The 17,988-nt window shown below is 52.1% G+C and overlaps 2 protein-coding genes across 2 annotated transcripts; one reads left to right on the plus strand and one right to left on the minus strand.

The window, feature by feature from the left end:
- The first annotated feature begins 697 nt into the window (after positions 1-697).
- Positions 698-6,871, plus strand: BRME1 (break repair meiotic recombinase recruitment factor 1). The gene is made up of 5 exons (XM_056119690.1): positions 698-814; positions 2,197-3,241; positions 4,951-5,053; positions 6,576-6,668; positions 6,748-6,871. Exons 1-5 carry the CDS (start codon positions 698-700, stop codon positions 6,869-6,871), a joined length of 1,482 nt encoding a protein of 493 aa, XP_055975665.1.
- Positions 6,872-8,088: 1,217 nt separating this feature from the next.
- Positions 8,089-17,350, minus strand: NANOS3 (nanos C2HC-type zinc finger 3). Its single transcript, XM_056119544.1, has 2 exons — positions 16,888-17,350; positions 8,089-8,306 (listed from the first exon to the last, which is right to left on the minus strand). Exons 1-2 carry the CDS (start codon positions 17,348-17,350, stop codon positions 8,236-8,238), a joined length of 534 nt encoding a protein of 177 aa, XP_055975519.1. The 3' UTR covers positions 8,089-8,235.
- Positions 17,351-17,988: the final 638 nt, after the last annotated feature.

The following is a 17,988-nucleotide window of genomic DNA, read 5'->3' on the forward strand; positions in this document are numbered from 1 at the left end:
GTCTCTCAGGCCCTCATATTCCTCCTGTTTTAGTCTTTGTTCTTTATTTTGTTGGGGGGGATGGGGGTTAGGGGGTTAGGCAACACCCAGTGGTGCTCAGAGTTTACTCTTGGCTCTGTGCTCAGGAATCACTCTTTGTATTGCTGGAGTCCCCCTCCTTCCTGCCCTAAGCCAGGGCATTAGTGCCCCACTTACAGGAGAGATGCTCAACTCTACTTTTCCTTCGAATTGAGCTAGGACATGGAAGAAAGCCCTTGGCTTGCACACAAGATGACCTAGGTTTGATCCCCTGTATCACACAGGGTTCCTCAAGCTCCATTAGGAAAGATCACTGAGCACAGAGTCAGGAGTAAGCCCTGAGCACTGCCAGGTGTGGCCCAAAAACCAAAAAAAGAAAAAATCTAAACACTGGATTCTATGTGTGTGTGTGCATGCATGTTCCTTATCTAAATTTTCTCCACTCAGCTCCCCTGATGAGGAGGAAGCAACCTTGTCAACCAGGCCTGACCAGCTGCCACAGAAGGAACCAGCTGCCATTCCTCCTTCCCAGGGACTGACCAGTAGTTCAGTGAGCATGTGTGTGTGTGTGTGTGTGTGTGTGTGTGTGTGTGTGTGTGTGTGTGTGCATGTTCGTGTGCAATCTGGTCTGTGTGGTTATTTCCTGAGTCCTCACTTCTCTCTCTTGTTTTTCTCTACCATGTCTGTTTCACAGACCTCTGCTGGGAGGTTCGTCCCGCAGTTTGCCAGGTCCAGGAAGACAGCACCAAGACAAGTGGAGTCAGAGGAGGAGCTCCAGACCCAGGCCGTTTGCTCAGTAAGCTCTGAGAACCTACCAGGCTGAGCCCCACTGAGCTGAGCTGAACCTTGGTTCTCTTTGGCCGAGGCTCCTCCTGCCCTCTGCCCACTGTGCCACTCAGGCCTATGGGTGCTGGAGCAGGCCCGTGAAGAGCCCTTCCAGCCAGGCTGTGAAAGAGAACTCAGGCGGAGAAGGGCTGCCCCATACCCCCCAACCCCCAAACCTCTTTGATTCTCCAAACTTTCAAGTGAATTGAGGGGCTTGGAAGGGTATCTTAGAACATGTTCTCTTGTCCTTGACATTGAGCTTCATGGGTATAATGATTCTGGCAGGAGTGAAGGAGAACTGGGGAGAGAGGTTAAAAGGCTGGAATATTTGCCATCTATGTGTGTGACCAGACACTGCATCCCCACCCCAACACTGCTGGCCCTGAGCATTAAACTGTACTGTCCAGCCTGGGAGTGGCCTACAGGCTCCCTGAACACTGTTTTGGAAGCATCACCCTCCCTTTCCAATATCCCCCCCACCAAAAACAAAAGGAGAGAAATTCTCTGCTTTGTATGTTTTACTGCAATTGATAAAGCCAAGATGTGGACTGGGGGGATAGTATGAGGTTAAAGCACTTACCCCTGTCTGCTCCACATATCACATAGGGCCTCCAAGCTCTGCCAGGAGGGTCCCAGAGCAGACAGGAGTAAGCCCTCAGCACTGCTGAATGTGCCCCAACCCCACACCCAAATAAGATACCCCAGCACAGGGAGGTCAAGAGGTGCTGTCCAGCACTGCACCTACTCTTGTGCTTATAGCTCACCAGCTCTCGGCTATGGGCCACTGCGTGCTCCTTAGATATTTGGATTGGGAGGTGGTCCACACCTGGGGTGCGAGGGACTATTCCTGACTCTGTGCTCAGGAGTGGTTCCCGGTGGTACCCGGGGGACCCTGTCTATATGGTACAGGGATGGATGCCAGGTTGGCCAGATGCAGAGCACACACTCTAAACCTTCTGCCATCTCTGACCGGAGTTTGGGGTTCTTTTCTTTTTTTTTTTTGCTTCTTTTGCTTTTTGGGTCACACCTGGAGATGCACCGGGGTTACTCCTGGCTCATGCACTCAGGAATTACTGCTGGTGGTGGTGCTCAGGGGATCATATGGGATGCTGGGAATCGAGCCCGGTTGGCTGCATACAAGGCAAATGTCCTACCTGCTTTGCTATTGCTCCAGCCCCTGGAGTTTGGGGTTCAGGTGCCCAATGCTGCCGGGGCCAGGAAGATCCCCCTTATTCCTGGCATGGTTCGTGGACCCATTCTTCTTGCTGTCCCTGCGCATCAGCGCCTGGGGGGAGCAGGGACCTGGGAAGAACTACTGGTCAGTCCCTGAACCTGAGAATGTATGTCTCACAGGAAGCCCAGCCGGAGCCGACCCAGGCCGAGGGCATCTGCCCACAGCACAGCGGCCAGAGCCCTGGCAAGGAGGACCCTCCACCAGCAGTTCCCCCTGGCACCCCTCCTGAATGGGGGTCTATACCCTGTGCTTCAGAGAGTCAAGTCTCGGCATCTGGGAGCTGCCCTCCAGATGGCGCTGCTGCAGAGAGTGGGCCTGGCCTGGAAGGTCACCTGCCCAGCAGCGACGCTGGTCACTGCCCAGACCCAGGGGTGACCCATGGGGGAGGCGACACTGAACTGCCTGACCAAGGCACATACCCAGAGCCCCAGTCTACAGCCGTTGATCCGCCCGAGAACTCCCCTGGTGGGCCTGGCAGGGGAGCATGTCAGAGCAGTCAGGGTGCCCTATGTGCCCCCTCTGGGTCCCTTGTCATCACAGATGAGAGCACAGACCTCGAGGAGCCAGAGCAGAGGGCCGTAGAGGGGGCTGGGAAGAACAGACAGCCGGATTCAGGGGCCCCAGGGGACGATCACAGAGGGGTCCTACCCCTTCTGGAGTGTTGTGCACCTCTTCCTGGAGAGACGGTGGCTAGAAGAGGGGAGCCAAGAGGAGAAGACGAGATTCCCTATATTATCCCGGGGCGGGAAGCAGCTTCCCATGTCCTGGCTCCCACCATCCAAGACCCCACTGTGGCTGCAGAACTTTCTAGCCACCTGGCCCCAGAGGCACACCCCAGGGGTGCTCACACACAGATGCCAGAGGCGCTGGGGGATGGGGTACCCCCAAATTTGCTTTCCCAGCCCCCAGGAGAGCTTTGTTGCTCCAGCCAGAGCTCAGTGTGTCAGCTCAACCCCCCAGCACCTCAGGATGTGGAGGGTGTGCCTTCCTGCAGCCCTGCAGGCCAGCCTGAGCAGCCCGCTGACCCAGCAGAGGAGGCTGACTGGGGCGGTTCTTCCGCCCTAGAGCTTGACTTCCTGCTGGACAGCCAGATCCAGGATTCCCTGGTCGCCCCTGACCCGACACCCCCTGATCAGGTAAGAAGGTTGCCATATGGTCCCAGGAGTGAGGGTGGGTGCATGGACTTCTTTTCCCCTGAGAATGGACCGGGGGATAGTAGTTTTTTTTGAAGTGGCAGTTTTAGGGGGTATAATGGGTTTTTGGGAAGGTACAGGCCCTGAGGGGCCTGACCAGGAGGCACTGAGGACCCCAATTAGAATGGATGGAGCTCCCAGGGTGAGCTACCCTACCACCCTGCACTGTGTACCCTGGCTCAGGTTCCTGGGGGTAGGCTTGAGATCTGCACATATCGGGGTGACCTGAAGAGGCCAGTGACCTCCAGCTAGGCCGGTGGGAAGGTCCTCACTCCCTGCTTCAGGAAGGAAACTTTGGCCCTCATCCACCTTTACATGGCTTTAGGGGACCTGGAGACTGGCCTTTTTCTTTTTGTTTTTAGGCCACACCCTGCAGTGCTCAGGATAGAGCAATGCCAACACAGCCCTCTGTGCCATCTCTCCAGCCTGACAGGGCCTGTTTCATTTTTTTTCTTTATGGTGAAGCAAGAGTTTTCAATGAAACTTCATTTAGAAAGATGTAAGGGGTGAAAAAGAGAGAATTGGTTTTCATTTAAGAGCACACAGGCAGGGAGCTGGAGCGATAGCACAGTGGGTAGGGCGTTTGCCTTGCATGTGGCCGGCCCAGGTTCAATTCCCAGCATCCCATATGGTCCCCCGAGCTCCACCAGGAGTAATTCCTGAGTGCAGAGCCAGGAGTAACCCCTGTCTGTGCATCGCCGGGTGTGACCCAAAAAGCAAAAAAAAAAAAAAACAAAAACAAAAAACACATAGGTGGGACAAGGAGCGATAATACAGTGGTAGGGCATTTGCCTTGTGTGCAGCCGACCTGGGTTCAATACCTGGCATCCCATATGGTCTCCCAGACACTGCCACCTGAGCATTGCCTGGTGTGACCTGGAAAGGGGAAGGAAAAAAGAGCACACAGGCTTCTCCAGAGTGGAAACAGGCAAGGAAAGAAACAGGCAAGCAAGAAGCAAGTGAGAAACGTGCTCATAGGAGAACTTGGGTTTGAAGAGCAAGCCCAGCCCCATGGAGCCTTTCTCAAAGGGAGACATGGCAGGAGGGTTTCTGGGAGATGCTAAAGGTGCCAGTCCCACCTTGGCTGCTCACCTGAAGGCAGTTGCAGCTCCAGGTGCCAGTCTGGTCCCCTCCACTCCCTGAGGGCAGTGACTGCCCCAGGAAAGCACGGATGTGACACACAGCCCCGTGGGGTGGGGACAGTGGGTGATATCCAGTGCCTCCATCCCAGCACAGCTTCACAGCAAGAGCGGGCGCGGGGCCAGGGCCCTGACAGGGCGGAGGCGTGGTCCTGGCTGCACCCTGAGCAGATGCGTTTTGTTTTGATACTGGGTATTCCTGAAAAAGTCAAGGCGACCAGCACACATGCAAGTTCCCAGGGAAAGGTTCCAGAAAGTCCAGTGGGCAATGACCACTGGAAACTGTGCATACCTCTCACTATCGGCTGCAGCAGGGGATACAGGAAGGTTACAGGGTGGGGGCTATCCTCCAGGAAGGAGAGCAGTCATGACGGTGCTGGCCAGACCTTCCCAGTGGTAGATGCTCACAGTGCCCTCACCACCAAGAGGCGTCCTTTCTATTCTGGATGTGTCTCTGCCCTCAGGGACAGACGACAAGGCCAGGACCCCCAGCTGGCGCTGACCAGCCTGTTGGGGTGCAGGCCCTGGCGAGGCTCTGCAGGTGGCCAGGAGTTCACTTCACTCTCTCTGCAGCTCTCCCTGTGGAGTGGGCTGAGCCCAGGCCAGCAGGCAGAGGAAGGCCACCACGTTCCAGCCCTTCCAAGGTAAGGGCATCCCTGCTTTACTGGACAGGACCCTGCAGCCACCCTTCACCCCTGCCCCAGACTCTCTGCCCACAGCAGCGAGGGAAAAGACCACTGTGTGCCGTGAACGGGTCTGCACCATCTGACTTCCCTCTGTCCGGCAGGGGTCACAGCCCTGTCTCAGAGCATCTGTCCCAGCCCTCAAGTCGGGGCTGGTGGACCACCGTTCCCTGGAGCAGCCCAGGAGCAACCCAGGATCTCCAAGGAGTGGGGGCTGGACAGCCCTAACAGCCTGACCTGGGGCTCTTGGGGTCATCCCAGCCAAGACAGCCTCTCCTGTTACCCACACTGACCCGTCCCTGGGGAGCCCCTGATCAATTATTTAGGGCCCTTTGTTTCTGTCCATCCAGGGCACAGGAGGTTGAGGACAGGGCTCTGGGCCAGGTGATCTCCCCAACTCCTGCTCTGTGCCACATACTGACAAGCCCACACTAACATACATCCACACACGAAAACACCCCCAGCAGACACCCACACACATCCCACAAACACATTCCACAGACACATCCCACAACAACACAGCCATCCCACACACATCTACAGACACACACATATACCCACACCAACACTCCCACACCCAAACACATCTACAGATACACACATATACCCGCACCAACATACCTACACACATCTACACACATAAACATACCCGCACCAACACTTCCACACCCAAATACATCTACAGACACATACACATACCCGCACAACATACCTACACACATAAACAGCCACACCAACACTCCCACACCCAAACACATCTATAGACACACACATACCTGCACCAACACAGCCTCCCACATCTACAGACACACACACACATACCCGCACCAACACACACATCTACAGACACACACATGGTACCCACAGACACACACAAGCCCTGCGCAAGGACCAGCGGCTGCTGGGTGTCAGCACCTCTGCCCCAGCTGTGTGTGTTGAGTGGGGCTCCCGGGGGCCTTGGGTCTGCTGGAGGTCCCGAAAGGGGGGAGGGGGAAGGCAGGTCCTTTGGAGGTGCAGGTGAGGGAGGAGCTGGGCTTCCCACAGTGACCTGCAGTGCTACTGCTTCCAGAAAAGCTCCTGAAGGGACCCTGGGAGCCCTGTGGGGAGACACGTCTTCTGGGGAGAGCCAGGCAGACCAGCCAGGGTGAGGCGCTGGGGGAAAGGAAGGGAACATGGTAACTGGAGGAGTCAGGGACACCTTTGTCATTTGACAAAGAACATTCCAGTGTCCCAAGAAGTACCCAGGGAGGTCCGGGCTTCAGTGTGGCAGAGCAGGGAGGGGAGGCGAGACGAGCACGGGGCCTCATAGGGAAGATTCCCACTCTTCAGCACCCCGCTATGTGAGTGGAGGGGGCCTGGCAGGAGGGTGGGAATCCTGCAGGCCCCTCTATCATGATCAAGATGGGGTGGCCTTGCCTGGCGATGCCGGGTTGAGGTGCTGCATGCGGCATGCTCAGGCTCATCCTTACCCACCTTGTGCCAGGTCCCAGGTGGCGGCTCCAGCCCACCAAGCCGCCAGTGTGGAGGATGCCACAGACATGGTGCGGGGCCTGGTGCTCGAGCTCTCTAACCTCAAGTAAGGGCCAGCCCCAGGGTAGGGGTTGGAGGTGGGAAGGGGCCTGTAGGACCCAGCTTACAGGTGTGTGCTCCCACAGCCGGCTGGTCATGAGCACCCACCGCGACCTGGAGGCCTGCAGGCGGCTCCGCCAACGCAAGGGGAAGCCTGTGACCCCCGGGACCCGCCCTCCTCGGGGGCCTTCCTGGCGGGAAGACCTATAGGCGTTTCTGGTCAGGGGAAACCACGCACGTGCACCCCAGGGCACAGCCTCAGAAAGTCTGTGGGCCACATGTTTCTGCAGGGATGCTGGGAACAATCCCTCTGGGCCCTGTGCACCCCCGGGTCTGACTCTCCCAGGTGACCTCTGCCCCTGGGCATCTGTCCTGAATGGCTTTCCGTGCAAGGGAGCTGGCTTTCCTGGAAGAGGGAGAAAAGGGCCCCTTGGAGGACCGCCCCTTTGTCTCCTGGATGACCATCAATAAAATGATCCCCCAAGGATGCAGCCTCAGTTTGGGGTGTGAGAAGTCCCAGCTCTTCCTTCTCAGCTGCCTGGAACAGCCCAAGCAGTATCTGCGGCCACAGGAAGCCCACGAGACTAGGCGACGGGTCCCCAAGTTCACAGGCACCTTTGCCTTCAGTGCAGAGTGGTGTGGTGGGGGAGGGGTGCATAGGCCAACCGCCTTTCACAGACAAAATTTGTGTGTCTGCCCCATAGCTCACTGCGGCCAAAGAGATCCTTCACGCCCTGGGGACCCCATGGTCTGAGGGTACCCTGCGGTTCCCAGTCTGAAGAAAAGCTCAGCACTGGCCCCACAGGCCAGGCTGGGAGAACAAGATCTGGAGCGCAGGAGGCAGACGGGGTGAGGGTTGTCCCAAGCAGTGTCCTCCCAAACAGGATTCACACCCCATCGCCCACTCCTGCCCCAGACACTGGGTGATGGCCTTGGCTGAACACGGCTGCAGAGAGGAGGTAACATTCATTCTCTTGACACTGCCCCCCACAAAATCAGACCCTCTTTCCAAATCAAGTGTCAGCGTAGGGGGTGCTAGGGAGACTGTGTGTCCCCCAAGGTGGGAGAAACAATCACAGGGAACCTCCCAACAGCACCCCAGGGGACCCAAAATCAAAACAGCAATGGGGGGTGGAGAGGGCTGAGGGGAGGCTCTAAGTGAACAAGGAGGCTGGAGCCCCAGGTCCAACCCACTGCACCACAGGGTCCCCTGAATTCAAAACAAAAGCAGCAATTGAGGGGATATCAGAAAGTAGGAATCGGTGGGGTCAGAGCTCAGCCCGCCCCCTGCCCACCAAGCTGTTCCCACGACCTCATCCCAAACCCACTGTCAGTCTATGTGAATCCATTGTAAGTATTTATTGAGCATGTGGAGAATGCCCTGGGCTAAGGAAGTTCCAGCTGTCTGAGGACCACAGCTCCCCTCCCACAGACTCTGCCGGTCACCCCATCCCTCCCCAGACCCCCAGGCAGAGGGCCGAGGAGGGGGGCAGGTCCCAGAAACCCAGCCTCCAGCAAGCCTGGAGCCCCCTGCCCCAGCCAAGGTGGCAGCCCCGGCTCTCCGCCGCGGCCTCCTAGGTGGAAGTGGAGGGACAGCAGGAAGAGGGTCCAGGATGTCCAGAAGGCTTGCCGGCTCCTCGGGGACCTGCGTGGGAGGGGGAGGGGGAGCAGAACAGAAAGAAACAGTGAGAGAACCACCGAGAACCCCCTGCCCAGGTGCCGCCCCGGGACGCCGCCACCTGCTGGGCTCTCGCGCCGCCTGCAGGCTGCTGCTGGAACAGCGCCCCCGACCCAGTCCGCGCTCAACCCAAGGCTAGAATTCAGGAAGAGGCGCCCACCCTGCCTAGCCAGCCACAAGGCCTGAGGACCCCGAATTTTCTTTTTGCCTTTTTGGCCACACCCAATGGTGCTCAGGGGTTACTCCTGGCTCCACACTCAGGAATCCCTTCTGGCAGGGCAGGCTGGGGTGGGGAAGTGGGTGCAATTTGGTGTGCTGTGGATGGAACCCTGGTCTCCATATCTGCTGTACTCTGGCAAGGAGGACCCCAAATTTGTGACACCCAAAATGCTGTCAGGTAGTCTTTCTGAGCCAAGCTTAAACAGGTGCCTAGCCCTCCTCCTTCTTGATGGGGGGGGGCAACAGATATTGTTTTTCTCTGGCACTAAGAACAGGGATTTCCCCCTCCCCCCCTTATAATCTTCATGCTGGGGGAAGTTTCTCATCCAACCCCACAGGGAGCACTGTCTTCAGAGTCTGTTTCAACAAATATTCACAGTGCAACTTAAAGGATCTACAGAGAGGGATCCCTCCTACCCGGTGCTCCCAGTGTGGTGTGGGGTCTGGACCCCGCCCAGACGGAGAGCAGGCACATGGCCCTGCCATGAAGGGGGCTACAGCCCAGGAGAGCACAAGTCTGCATGGCTAGTAACAACCCCAAGCCTGCTCACCCGCAGGGCATGGGGGACCCCAGACTTGCTCTAGCCCCAGCCGGAACCTGCATTTGATTAGCGAGATTGGGATGATCCAGAGAGGCAGAGAGAGGCCCCAAAGCTGATCCACACACCCCAAGCTCCACAGCACCCCGCAGTGTCTCCCCAGGCTCCTGGACCTTCTCTCTGGGGGATCCCATCGGGCTGTCTCATTAGTCCTTAACAGCAGCTGAGCTGGTTTGGACACTCCCCGCATGCCAAACTGGGAAAGAGACGCAGAGCCTGGATCTTGTGCTCACCCCAAACCTTGCAGCACCCACAACCAGCGCACATGCACCCTGGTGTACCCTCACAACCTTGCACGAAACAGAACGAGGCTGCCAGGAAGCCACCTGGGGTCCCCTACCTCCCCCATCCGTGCCCATCACCTTGCATTTGACTGCTGCTGCTCAGCCAGAGCTGAACAGGCACAGAAACAATCTGACAAAAGTGAAAGCTGGGCACTAAAAGGCTTCCTCACGCCATATAGCTCCAGGGTGCCCTGGGGGGCTTGTCAGGGGATTCCCCATCCGGGCAGAGCCCCAGGGCCTCCCTGCTGCGGCTGTTCCCCAGCTAACTCCCCAGGGGCAAGGATCCACACACACACACACACACACACACACACACACACACACACACACACACAGGCGTGGCCCCCCCACCCATCCACCTGACAGGTACCTTTGATGTAGGCAGGTAGATAGGGAAAGGCCCTTTGCAATGAAACAAAGTTTCATGGAAGAATTCTAGGAATGACCCATCTTGTGGATACAGAAAACAAAGGCCTGATAAAACCATCCAGGACCATTCGCAGACCCTGAGGATATAGGCCTCCTCCCCATGAAATTCCTCTTTTTGGACCTCCCTGGTAACCTCCTTAGCAACAGACTTTTACCTGGGAAAAAGCTTCACGTGGGGGCAGGCTGGAGAAACCCTATAAAGGTCACCTTGAACAAAGGAAGGGCGCACATATACTGCCTGAGCCCATGTGGCTGAGCATATGTGGTGCCCGAGCGCACGTGTCGCCCGCATCTCCCCTCTTGAGATGTGTACTTTCATGCTTTCGTCTCTCTCTCTCTCTCTCTCTCTGCCCCTCCCTCTCCAAAAATCCTCTAAATAAAATCTATCTGTTTCACTGCTTGTCTACTCCTGAAATTCCTTTCTGCGAGGCGAGACAAGAACCCAGTAACCCTAGGTCCCGGGTGGCAGAGGCGGGTGGAGTGAAAGTGACCGTGTTTCTCCTCCCCGCTTCACATAAGTCACCCGTGGGGCCCACCGACATCAGATGGCGACCACGAAGGGACAGATGCAGTGAAGAAATCCACGAGGAAGGAGGTAATCTGTGGAAAATCTGCTGTGGAGGTATGCTCCCTTGGAAATCTCTAGGGGGGACGGGGAAGGAATGTGATAACCTCTGTGTGAATGTGTGTGTGTATGAGCACCTCGATAGGTCCTCCTATTGGGCGTGATTTTGTAGCTCCACGATCTGGCACTCTTAAAGTCCCTCTAAAGTCACGGAGCTCGAGTGGGATGCCTGTGATTCCACGGAGAACATACAGTCAGTGGTGGCACTGGCATAGCTGCCGGTTGCAAGTCACAACACTGAACCACTAAGGCTAAGTTCTCCACCGGCCAGGCAAGCATCTGAATGGTCTCTGCAAAGAGGCACCCCTCCTTTGTCTCGCGTCACCGTCCACAATGGGAGGAATGAGAGGAAAGCCCACTAGTGAGAAGATCCTGGGAAACTAAGGCAGATCAATTTCTAGGTAGAAATTCCTTTTCCCAAGCAGTCTCAGCAGAATCAGCTAGAGGTCAATTCAAATGCCAATGGAGGCAGTCAGCAGGTTTAGCTCTAAGCAAAGTAAGGCAGAGAAAAAAAAAGAGATAAAAAGACAGGCAAGAAGTTTGTGGAAGAAAGCAAGTCAGCAGGGAGCATTGGAATATGTGGCAAGCTAAGAAAGGCAGAACCTTTCTCTTCTCCCCTTAATAGGCTTCTTGGAAACCCATGGCACTCTAGGTATGGCTCCACACGTGCAAGCCATGGTCGTGTGGACGCTCGCGAGGCAGGCCCCAGGGACGCCTGGGGTGAGTCAGAAATCTCTAAAGGAGACGTCCTTTCTTGAGAGATTTTTCTGATGGGCCGGCATGCAGTTGTGGTCATGTCCACGCTCTCTCTAGAACCACAACACCATGGGCCGGCATGCAGTTGTGGTTGTGTCCGCACTCTCTCTAGAACCACAACACTAGGAACTATTAGGAGGAGAGCTTGCTAAGGAGTTATCCTACCCTAGATTTTTCTTTTCCCTCCCTTTCATAGGTTATTGCTGACACTTAGGAGATACGGGAAATTCTACATCAGTACCTAAATATTCTCCTTTGGGTTGCTTGTTAAAACACCGGAAAAGTCTGCAGCTAGATAGCTTAAATAAGAAACGTCTTGTTGACCTCTAACACCACGTGGCCTGAGTATAAGCTAGAACTTGGGGAAAGATGGCCAGTGAATGGCAGTTTGCATTACCAGATCATTTTGCAGTTAGATCTTTGCAGGTAATAAAAGAAATAGGATTATCAAAGCAGAGGAGGCAGGAAAAATGCAAGATCATATGATTAATTGTTTGACATCAGAAACAAAAAAGTGTCACTAATGCAGTCTATCCCCATGTCTGATAAGAAGAGACCAGCTCCCTGCCTCAGAACTAGCCTTGATCAAAATATGGTAACATCTGACAACCTTAGGTTTCAACTGCTTTGTCATAGTTTATTTTGCTCGCTTATATCAACAAAAGCGCTTTCTTGACCCATTTTTTTAACAAACAGGAGACTGTCTGGTTAGGCTGGGAAACGGGAAGCAGTGTTCCCAACTGGCGACAGAGCTTCTTTGCCCTGGGGACTGCCCTTCCTTTCTCAGTCCATCAGTTTTCTCCCTGCCATTTTTGAAGGGTCAGATCGATCGATCAATTGCAGATGTGTGTACATGTACGTGTGGTGGTCTTTCAGTCAGTTCATTGTCTGTCTGTCTGTGTGGAACACTCGAGTGCTGGAACCAGGTTGAAATCAGAAGTAGAAATTCTAGAGAAGTCAGTGATATGCAACTCAGTGATTGAAGGAATGCAGTTGTTTTTGGAACTTGCCAGATGAGGTTTAAAAAGAAGATTTCTTATCAGAAGGTTGAGCCTACAGAGAAAGCAGAATTCTCAATCTAGATTTCTTATTAGAAGAACGTTAATGATTAGTAACAGTTGAAATCCTTTTGAACTTAAGAATCTGTACTATCTAGAAGAGCTGTGGAACTAGAGCCTGAAACTAAAGTGAAATAAAGTTCAGAGAATGCAAGGCTTTATCTTACAAGCCTCAGCCAATTGTAATGAGGAATTTAGCTGTTTTACAAACAACAGAGGCACATAAACTACTAAAATAAAGTTTCCTCATATTAATAAATAGTTCTCTTATGTTACCATAAACATTGACAGTCCAAGTGCTTTTTTCTATGCTAATATCAAAGTTTGGTAAAAACTAAAGGGCTTTTTCTGTGTCTGAAAGTATGTTTGTATTCTTGTGGAATTGGTAAAAGTATCTGGTGTAGAAAGCTTATGATTGAAATAACTAAGGGACAAGAACTATTGAAATTAAGCCAAAGAGGGTTTTATCATGTTTTATATTAATTGGCGGTTCAAAGGTTTTATGCTGTTATATCAATGTACATATCTGTATCTGCATTGGATTAGAATATTTGACCTAGAAAATCTTGTGAGTTGAAATAATGTACATAAAAACAGGTTCATGTTTATTTTAAAATATGAGTTTCTAGAGTTATAAGGTTGGTTGCAAAACTTATCCTACCAGTGATTTTATTTGATCTCTGAGACTTTTGGTAACTAAAATTTCTAAAGGTAACTAGCAAAGAATTATGAGTGATCTCAGATGTCATCTTGATAGTCTGAAGCTATAGCATTGCACCTTGGTGAAAGTATGAAATAACTGTATTGTTAATCAGCCTGTCCAGTATGTGAAAATGCACGCTAGTATTATGATAACTTTATTTCATGCCAAGCCTCGTCACCAGATATCAACCTAGTCCTGACCTTCAGAGAAATGTGTGAAATCCTTTCTGTTTTATGGTAATCTATGAGTGCTTTAATCTTTTTGTATTTGTGTTTTCCTAGAAATCAGAATTCTAAGATGTCTCTTGGTTAATTTCTAACGTGAAGTGAACTTTTGCCCAGTGAATATATGTTGTAAGAACTTTTGGGAGTATCTCTAAAGCCTTTTAAATACCTATAGAAACTGATGTAATGCTTTTGAAATGGTACTGCAGAGTAGTTTTGTCATGTTAAATGAAATGATTGGTAACTAGTGTCCAAACTTGGGAGATCATGTTGTACTAAGTTCAGTAAAATAAGAGTTTAAACTTGTGGGATGACTATTAGGAATATAGACATGTATCTTAAGTCAGAAAGTAATGGATGGAGATATCAATGGGAAAAAGGAAAGGAATCCTGTTAAAGTGAAGTTGATTTTTACAGAATGAATGTAAAGGAATGTGTAGAAGGTTTGAGGTTGTTTTAAGAAAAGGAACTGATCAAATTGTTTTGTTGTAAGAAACTCTTTAAATCACATGCAGAATTGTTCTAGTAATTTTTGGTAAGATCTATGGAAAAGATACTGGACGGATTATCTGGACTCCTGTTACAGTGTTCTTAAAATAATTGAATTTTCAAAAGTTGCAGGAAATCAAGGGTTTTGACATGGGTTTGAAAATATATGCTTAACGATATGCTTTATCTCTACAGATTTTAGCTTCTTTTGACTAGGACCCACAGCAAACAGGTGTATTGCATCTCTGTGAGTAAAGCGAAATGCTTGCTTTTCTCTTCTTTTGTACCTTCAGTATGTTTTTTGATGTTTCATGGTACTATGTTGGTTTGCATAAATCCAGATAAGTCTTTCCTCTCTGTAATAGGGTCTACCCCTCATGCAGACAGGAAAAACCAACTATGGGACCCCAAAGTCCTCTTCCAGGGAACAGTCAGGGGATCTGTCTAAATGACAGGAGCAGGGATTTAACAAGTACTGTATTGGAGCGATAGCACAGTGGGTAGGGCATTCGCCTTACAAGCGGCCAACATGGCCGACTCGAGTTCGATTCCTCCGCCCCTCTCGGAGAGCCCGGCAAGCTACCGAGAGTATTCGATATGCCAGACACAGTAACAACAAAGTCTCCAATGGAGACGTTACTGGGCCCGCTCGAGCAAATCGACGATCAACGGGAGGGCCTTTACCCTTTACCCTGTTTCATGTACCCTATAAACCTCAGGGCGACCCTACAGGCAGGCCAGCTCAAGGAAAGACTGGAAATCATCACTGCTATGGAGAATGAGGAATCCAGGACTCTGTAATAACTAACTCAGTCTGGGCCTACTCTCAGCATCAAGGAAAAACCTGGAAACCAGGATTTCTCCCAGCCCTGAAGAAGGGATGGGATGGACTCCTTTCTGCCAGGACATCTCTGTGGAAAATGAGGCCCAAAGCTACATCCAGTTCAAACTGAAGGCTCGAGGCCATCCATTCAGTTCATTGCGGGACATCTTCTGGCCAGGCCTGGGTAGCTCTGACGTGCCAAATCAGATTAATGCCATTATTGGTGTATCTCCTGTCTTTAGCCGATCCCCAGGACTTCTCAGTAAATAATGGGGTATCCCAAATGGAGAGTTCTCTAATCTTACTGTGTTTATGCAAAAGAACAAGCCAGGTTTGTTGAACTATCTTGCAAAGTTTTAAAATGAAGGTGGAGAGAAACCCATGTTTCTGCAACTTGCTTTTTGTAAGAATCAGATTCTAATTCTACAGAGGTGATTGAATAAATGTATTTAATCTTGATCTAAAAAAAGGTACCCCTCTTTGGGAAATTTAGATAAAACTTGGTTTACTCTCTGTAGGTAAACAGCCTAATGTATAAAGGAACTCAATGTTATACATGCTGTTTCTAGTCTGATCAGAGCATTGGAAGCCAGAACTTTACTAGGGTGAAGCTCATCTCAAAGTACAGAATTGCTTTCCCCAGTCTGTGAATTGGCCAAAGTGTCAAGAAGAGCATCTAAACTGGTTAAATTAGAATGGATTAATATCTAGTTCTAAAATACTGTAGAATTTTCTTTCTACACTTTTTGTATTGCATCTCATTTTCTGTGAACAGTCGTTTGGAGAAAACAGCTCTTAATTTTTGTTGCATCATGGGATTAACACCAGAGAGTATTTCCTCTAAGCCAGAATGTTCTGCAGAAGAAGAACAGTGGGCATAGTGGACATTGGAGGTTTCCAAAAGGAAGTTGGTGGATGATTTACCCAACAAGGAAAGTTGCTAACTTCTGGACCAATGCAGTGGAATATTATTAAAGGGTTATGCTTTAACACCAGTGAAAACCATCTTCCATGGAAAGGAACTGAACAGCAAGTAAGGTAGAAGTAATTCAGAACTGTGCTTTCTGTGCCATTAATGAACCTAGAGGAAATCCTGAGCCTCCTCTCCTAACACCTGTTCAGCATCAAGGAACTTAGAGGAGGATCAGCAGCTTGACCTTATGCAGATGATCAAATGCTCATACGTTCAAGGTATAAATACCTGTTGGTTCTCATTGAGAGCTTCAGTGTATGGGCAGAAGCTTTTCCTATCTGTACTGAGAAAGCCAGAGAATGGCTTGGTGTTTCTGTGTCCAGTAGAAAAATCTGGACACAGGAAGTCATTTTTCTATCAACCAAACCTGCGGGTAGAGTTACTCCTTTCCATTATTTTAGTGATAGATATGGGTATGGCATTATGTCGCTTTGGTTTCTGTTGTTTTAACTCTTGTTTTTTAAGACAGCAAACAACATTGTCCTTAATAGGTCAGGAAGGACCTTCTACTCCTCCAAGGGTCTAACCATTTCAAAGTGATATCCCTCAGTCTAATCGATCTGATCTTTTCTTTCAGATAACTTCAGGAACCCAACCAATTCATTGCTGAGGACCACTAAAAAGCTGAAGTAGCATGAGATTTCACGCCCTGTGTAGGCAGGGCCAGCACCCCATTGTCAGCATGAAGCAGCTCCAGAAGATGGACCTTCTGCCATTCTCCCTTAAAGATTCAAGGTGGTGGAATCTCTAGGGGGGATTTGATGTAGGCAGGTAGATAGGAAAAGGCCCTTTGCAATGAAACAAAGTTTCATGGAAGAAGAATTCTAGGAATGACCCACCTTGTGGATACAGAAAACAAAGGCCTGATAAAACCATCCAAGACCATCGCAGACCCTGAGTATATAGGCCTCCTCCCCATGAAATTCCTTTTTTGGGACCTCCCTGGTAACCTCCTTAGCAACAGACTTTTACCTGGGAAGAAGCGTCACGTGGGAGCAGGCTGGAGAAACCCTATAAAGGCCACCTTGAACAAAGGAAGGGCGCACATATACTGCCTGAGCCCATGTGGCTGAGCATATGTGGTGCCCGAGCGCACGTGTCGCCCGCATCTCCCCTCTTGAGATGTGTACTTTCATGCTTTCGTCTCTCTCTCTCTCTCTCTCTCTCTCTGCCCCTCCCTCTCCAAAAATCCTCCAAATAAAATCTATCTGTTTCACTGCTTGTCTACTCCTGAAACTCCTTTCTGCGAGGTGAGACAAGAACCCAGTAACCCTGGGTCCCGGGTGGCAGAGGCGGGTGGGGAGAAAGTGACCGTGTTTCTCCTCCCCGCTTCACATAAGTCACCCGTGGGGCCCACCGACATCACCTTCACCTCCGGCAGCTGCCCCTCCTCGGCGGTGACCCGCGTCCTGCATCCGGGCTTTGTCGGGCCGTGCCAGCCTCTTCCCGGCAGAGTTGCGGGTGGTGTAGCTGTAGACGGAGGTGTAGCCCTGGCTGGTGAGCGGGCAGAAGCGGCGGGTGTGGGCGCGCTCACGGGTGGCGCCGCACTGGGGGCACACGTAGTCACGGAGGATGGGGCACAGCACCCGGCCCGCCTCATCCTTGAGCACATGCGACTGGTAGATGGCCCGGGACTCGCCGTTGTGTTTGCAGAAGGAACACAGGCGCTCAGGTACCGGGGAGGCCTCCGGGCAGGGCCTCGGAGGCCCATTCCCGGGGATGGGCTCTGGCTGGGGGGCCAGGCTGACCTCGGGCTCTTCTTCCTCACGCAGAGCACCCACCAAGCGGGCCAGGCCCAGGTAGTCAGTCCACAGATCGAAGGTTCCCATGGCTGGGACGAGCAGGGCAGAGGCAGGAGAGGACCGGGTGCTCACCTTCCTCCCAACCTCCAGACCGGTCTGGAGGGTCAGTTCCCTCCTTCCTCTCTCCCAGAGGCTTGGGGAGGAGCAGCCAGTGGGAGGTTCGTAATTGTCACTGGGGGGCTTGCAAAACAGCTATTGCCCCTGGGGGGCTTATACCTGCCAGGGGCAACAGCTCAGGGCTGGGCAACAGGACACTAGGTTCCTGGGAAGCTTTAACCCCCCCAGATGGCCCTGAGAGGTCTGTCCTTCTTGGTGGGAGGCCTGGCCTTCCTGCCCCATGGGGTGGAGGGGAGGCTGGCTGACTCAGCCCCCAGACCAGCACTAAAGGAGCCTGCAACTTAGTAACTGCTTCCTTCCTCCCCAAGACAGGGAGGGGAGGGGCCAGGGCCTGGGGGCCTCAGCTGAGAGGGCAAGGGCCTGAGGTGGGGTCTTTTACACCTATTGTCTGGTGAACCCCTCTTTCAGGGAAGGGGGGTGTGGGAAGATTCCATCCCCCTGCCCCTTGCCAGTACACAGAGGGGTGCCCCAAGGCTAGGTGGGGTGTGCCCAGAAGCCAAACTGATTAATATCAGGACCAAGTGTGAGAGCAGCCCCCCCCCCCAGCA

This window comes from Sorex fumeus, unplaced genomic scaffold, assembly GCF_029834395.1.
Source record: "Sorex fumeus unplaced genomic scaffold, SorFum_2.1 ptg000041l, whole genome shotgun sequence".
NCBI lineage: Eukaryota > Metazoa > Chordata > Mammalia > Eulipotyphla > Soricidae > Sorex > Sorex fumeus.